General features: G+C 40.4%; 1 protein-coding gene across 3 annotated transcripts in view; it reads right to left on the bottom strand.

Moving 5' to 3' along the window:
- Positions 1 to 762: 762 nt before the first annotated feature.
- Positions 763 to 6,000, bottom strand: part of RAD51D (RAD51 paralog D) — a 161,785-nt gene continuing 156,547 nt past the window's right edge. For 2 of the 3 annotated variants that reach the window (XM_069226758.1, XM_069226757.1), the window contains 2 exons: positions 3,405 to 3,569; positions 1,693 to 1,913 (listed from right to left, as the gene is read on the bottom strand). In XM_069226758.1, the coding sequence (XP_069082859.1) occupies positions 1,830 to 1,913; positions 3,405 to 3,569 (249 nt within the window). In that variant the 3' untranslated portion in view covers positions 1,693 to 1,829. Of the gene's footprint in view, positions 1,914 to 3,404; positions 3,570 to 6,000 lie in introns of all 3 variants that reach the window. The other variant, XM_069226756.1, reaches the window with a different exon arrangement.

Raw genomic sequence — 6,000 nt, 5'->3', positions numbered from 1 at the left:
CTGTAATAGTAGTTCCAAAATTTTGGTTTCTGTCATAGATTAACATGCTTAAATCATGGCTGTCATCGAATTGGGAGTACCACAGAAACATCAACATAGCAGTAGTTTAAGAACCATGGAAATGTGTAGGAAAAAGCCTACACTGAAGATTTACGGAAGATGGTTTTCAATGATGAACATTCTTCAGTCTAATTTCCAAAAAGTCAAGTATATGTTTAAGAAGGTGTTCTGGGGCCCATGCTGGCAGCAGGGAATTATTCAGTCTTTATGACTATCAATGAAGATCCTATGAAGCAGAATGTGATATTACAGTGTAGGCAAATTGCATACCTACCATTTCTCCAAGGAAGAGACAAAGCTCACCTTACTTTCAAAATGGGGAACCTCTTTCTCTTCATGTCCCTGCATTAATTAAGTGTACCCTAAAGAGATTATAAAGTAGAGTTTCTGACAACATTATCTTCATGATGGAAAAGTAATTTTAAGGCCTTTGTAAAGATACTTTAATCGGGGGTTGGGATGTTCACTTGATGCTGACACTAAAGGGACGTCTGATAATAACTTGGTTTTAACCCTACCAAGTAACATGCATTTTCAGGTTAGGTCACCGGTGTGCCAAAATCCAAGAAAAACAAACTACTTCCAAACAGGGGCCAGAAAAACAAAATTACATAACCTTTTCTTAAGCGGATCCAAAAACTCTTTCATGGTTCCTTCCCAAAAATGTCCGTCCAAAGCAAAAACCATATCTGAAGATTTGCGCGCCATGGAATGCACAAATTTGGCATTTATTTATGTGACCTGTGAGACATCCTTAGACATATCAATCATACAGTATGACGATCTGAAACTAAGAAAGCTTGAGTACAGAATTCACAAACCTAAAATTTAATACTGCATAACATAGATGAAGTATGGATAGTGCACTACTGTCATGAAAATGTGTTTTCAAAACACAACCTGCGCCTAAACCTTCAAGGAGTACAATAAACCACAGTGAATAACTGGACTGGCAGAAGACTGCTTGGTAAGAAGGAGGCCAAGTCTATGAGCGTTCAAGCCTGTACGTGCTGAGATTTGTAAGTTCATAAAGAGGACATACAGTGTAGCAAAAATAAAATTTTCTTTACCCAGTTCTGCATCCCTAATATTCTTTAACATTAGGCATTCTACAGAGCTGCTTCTCTTGATGACATCTGCTTGGGTTTTGAGATCTACTGTAACTTCATTCACAGGATGGCCATTTGAAGCTTAATTGACTTAAGAAATAAAGGCCTTAAACTGATGAAATTCAATGTAAAATCATTACTTTCACAACACAAAGTCATGCCATTCTTAAATAATTCAAACATTTATTAGTGCCAGGCGGCTGTTGTTCTGTCCACTGTTCCAAATGTGCACAGAACACAGGCCTGAGACCTATTCCCAGATGTGCACGGTCTCTGTTGGATCTTAGGGAGTCTTCAGCTCCCAGGCCTCTGTAAGCGACCAGCAGGAAATCTTTACATGTAGAGCAAAGGAACCAACATCTCCCTTCTCCTGCCATGCTGTACTGAATCTCTAGAGTCAGATGATTGTGGAGTATGACAGCAGAGCGTAGCAGAGCCCTTCTTGCTTCAAGGCACTGTGCTGTATGGAATAATCCAATTTCACACCCATTTCAAGTTGAAGTGCTCTCTCCTGCTCTTTTTTCCTCTGTGGAACGGAATGCTTCTCATGTTCTAGCTGAGAAAAGGTAATTTTCAGATACACCAGGAGGACCATCACAATTCTTAGTGTGCTTGCCTTAGCAGTCTAGTATGGTGGGAATGGACGGGTTTTTACCCGTGTCACGATGCGCCTCCAGATGCAGCAGATCCAGCGCCCAGAGATGCGCAGGTGCTGATCTCCAACAATGCCTGGAGCCCTGTCGGCTGGAAGAAGAAGAAGAAAGGAATGAACAGCCAACAACCTATACAAACATGTTTTCCACACGAGTGTCAGGATTGCAGAAAGTAGCACTTTCCACTTTGATTTAGGGCGTGATTTAGATCTTGGTGGAGGGGAATACTGTGTCAGAAACGTGACGGATATCCTGTCCTCCATTTTACAATCCTATTCTGTCCTATGGAGATCGTAATAGGGCGGACGGGATATCTGTCAGGCTTGTGCTGGAATATTCCCTTCCCTGAGATCCAAATCAGACCCATGGTTCCATTTTGATGTTTTTGTTTTGTTTTTGTATTTTGCTGTTAAAAAAATACATCATCCTTTACTATAACAGACCTGCTAAATTTTGACTAAAAAAATCTCTTTTCTACAACCCCAAACTACAAGAGCGCCTCTGCGAAACTGGTTAATTGTGTTACACGTTTGTGAAAAAAATAACACACCGTTTTAGTATAGGATGTACAGCTTTACAAATCCAACTACTTGGATTTACAAGTGTTTCGACTCACGTCATACATACATGCATCCTTACCTACAAACATCAATCAGCACCATAAGTTAAAAAGAGTACCCTTCGACTTAAGATAAAATGAGCAATTAAGTAGAAGTTTTATACGTTTACTCAGCCTCCACCATTTGGAAATTGGTAGTGCTTTTTACGAAGGCTTCCCTTTTTCCTCTGATCGGTTTAGGAAAAAATGAGACTCTAATAAAAGGACGGATTACAATACTTCCTTACATTTATGTTGATAGAGAGATTGCTGTTCAACAAATACATTTTGGCATTCTTGATAGCAACCATAACGGTATGAAATTACAATTCTAAGGAACGCCTGGCTCCGAAAAAGGGCTTTTCACCCACACGCATACTTCTCAAATGTTTCTACTAGGACAACCATAGTTTGGATGTTTGCACAAAATTAAAACGGTTAGATGCATACAAAATTAGAACTAAGGTAGTTGGAGCAGTGCTTAATTTGTAAATAAAAACATGCCGGTGCCCAAAGACCTCCTCCTAAATGCGTGGCTGCTGCAATTAAATGTGCGAACACAGAATACTGAGGTGGCGTAACCCTGAAGCCATCTCGGGCCTCTTCAATCCATTTACAGCCACTCCCTGCCCTTCAGCTCAGTCTTGAAGCTTTATGCCTTCTCCCTTTTTCGTTTTTCCGTTCATTCATCTTTCACATATGTGTCTTTTGCTCAAAGTAAAGGCTTGAGGCAGAAGAATAAGCCACGGCCCACAAAAATAAGTGCTGGTGATCAGCACCGGAAACAACAAACACAAATTAAGCACTGAGTTGGAGCCAGTAAAGAGGAAATGAAAATGGACGACCGCATAATCTTTTTACCTCCATAAGCTTCAAATGCCAATCATCTAAGAAGTGGAGATATAAAAAGAACATGACAGCACAACCGATACGCAAAAAAAAGCCTTAGGAGAACCAAGTAAGCTCACAAGTCATTCTGCTTACCTGCCGCGGTGACTTGGTTAAGGTGACAATACGCCGATTGGTTGGCTCTGCACAAAAACCCTTAGTCTGTTCAAGAAGAATGCGGGTGCTCGGCACAAAACCCCAGGACCGGCCTAGGGCAGGTCTGAGGGCACCTCCATCTTCACGAGTTACGTGGTTAGTCACCTGAAGAGAAATAACTCAGAACATTGTACAATAACAACAATTTCAACTCTGAAGGTGTTCAGCGAAAGCAACCTTTAATCAACTCGATACAGGTCTAGGATCATTGGGTGTAGCCCTTCAAACATCTTGATGGTGGAGAGGGCTGTAAACAGGTTACCGAAAGATTCAGATAATTTCTATTTTGAAAGGGGTTTAGCGACTGTAAAACAAAATATAAACCTTGAATGAAGATAGCACACCGTGGCTCTACCTGTGAACATTCAATAAGTCCTAGAAAAGGAATCATCCTCAAGATTTTGGAAAGGGAAACACTGCTTAAATTAAACGATTCTAAAGGTATAAAAGTTCTGTTGGGCTGGATATTGCTATGGTAGCTTCCATAGTCATATTCAGCTTGTCCACAAAACAGTGTGTGGTGTTTTAATAATACTCTCAGAAAAGATAGTCTTTCACAGCTTAATTGTCTTCTGCCACTTAAATCTTACTAGCACAGTATTAGTTTTTCAAATGACATTAATTTGGACATGAGGATACCAAAATAAAACTTAAATTCAGAGGCACTGCATCACATTGGAAGCATGTAATGCAGCACCATAATTGCTCTTTTAGGCAAATACCTCCTTTGAGGCCAAACACACTAAATTCTACAAATGTGATTTCAAAGGGCCACCCTGAGATGTCAGGTCTCTAAAAAGTACATAGCCATTCTAGGGATAGTACCTCAATGTATAGAGCTTCAGGTGTGCTTAAACCCAGCATACCTCATTTTACAAGAAAGCAAAGCCACACTGCCAAAATATATAGTTCAGCAAACCTGTAATAGACCTGGAATAGACCTGTTCTAAAGAAAGAGGTCAAGTAGGTAGTTGCACAGATGATGTATGTGAAAATGCGCAGTTGAGGACCAATATTAGGCTCCTTCAAGGCTATCAAAGAATAAATTGTACCAGGCTATCTTTTATTAGGGAGACTGGTGATTTATCTTGTGCCTAATTATTTTTATTTTTCCCTTTCCCTCCTCATAAAATATTCATCACTTTAATGCATGTCAAAGACCAAATTACAACTACCCATCTTCCTTTCAGAAAATCTTTTTGGGCGTTCTCACGTATTACCATGTGAAACACCCTGTAGTTCTTTGCAGAGAAGCACAAGTTAAACTGGATCTATCACAAGCCACTCACTACAAAAAAACACTTTATCTTTCCTTTGAAGTTTATGCAAGGAAAATGGATTATTCTATCTTGAAGTGATTTATATTGCTTTAATCAGATGAGCCCCTCCTTAGTGACTTTTTACCAAAGTACTGCAATCTGTACAATGAAAAAGTGAAGCACAAAAGGAGATGTAGTACTGTGACAAGGCGGAGGTGGTCTAAAGAGGTTTGCAATAGGAATTTTGGTTGGAAGTGTCTACAGTGACACAGTCACAGTTCTACACTTAAGTATGCCCAGTTCTAAAATTATAGATGGGTAGCTGTGAATAACAGGGATGTTATTCACCAAGGGGTTGAGTGACAATGAGAGCAAAGCTGGAATTGTCATTGAAGTCACTTAGAACCCCGAGGTGAATAACATCCCTCTTATTCACATCTTACCTATCTGTAATTGTATATTGTCTTTTACCCCATTCCAAATCAACTGCTCCCAACATGTATACAGGAGGAGAAGAGTAACTTTAAATAGCTACACAATTGCATTAATGCTGAATATCCTCTGCATGGCTACCAGCTTAGCTTCAGCACAGATTCCATTACCTTACACATCATAAACAATGCCCTCCTGGGCACAGGTGAAGAGGACTCCTACCTCCTGAAATTGTTGGACAGCTCTGCTGCCTTTAACACAACCATCCCACCCTCATACGTGCCTTGGGGTCTTGAATGGAATTCACTGGTAATGTCCGTTGCTGGTTTTCCTCCTACCTTTCCAACTGACACCAGTTTGTTCACATGAACCCCTCAAGGTCCTATAACATCCCCATCGCCTGTAGAGCCCCCCAGGTGTCCATGCTGTCCTCTGTCATCTCCAACATCTACATGGAGCCACTTGGTGCTCTGCTCACAGATAATAGCATCACGATTCACTAATATTCAGATGATACACAATTCTACATGAAAGTCCACTCTGCTTCAGACACCAAATGCTTCAAACACTACCTGTACACCATCCAAACCTAAATGTACAGCACCTACCTGGAACTCATATCTAATAAGACAGAATGCCTGTTATTTACCATGAACAACAATCGAGAAACAGTGCAAGTCTGTCTCAATGACATGAACCTTAACGGGTGCAAACCCAAACTTTCACCAAGCGCCAAGTCACTTGGAATCACCCTCAACTAACATTGCCAAATAAAGATAGCCAGGTACCAGCTTTCTTTTCCAAAGAAAGTGAAACCATGTTTTTTAGAAAGCGACTCCAGACCT

The sequence above is a fragment of the Pleurodeles waltl genome, chromosome 3_2 (assembly GCF_031143425.1).
Source record: "Pleurodeles waltl isolate 20211129_DDA chromosome 3_2, aPleWal1.hap1.20221129, whole genome shotgun sequence".
Lineage (NCBI taxonomy): Eukaryota > Metazoa > Chordata > Amphibia > Caudata > Salamandridae > Pleurodeles > Pleurodeles waltl.
This window is presented reverse-complemented; position numbering and strand designations above follow the sequence as displayed.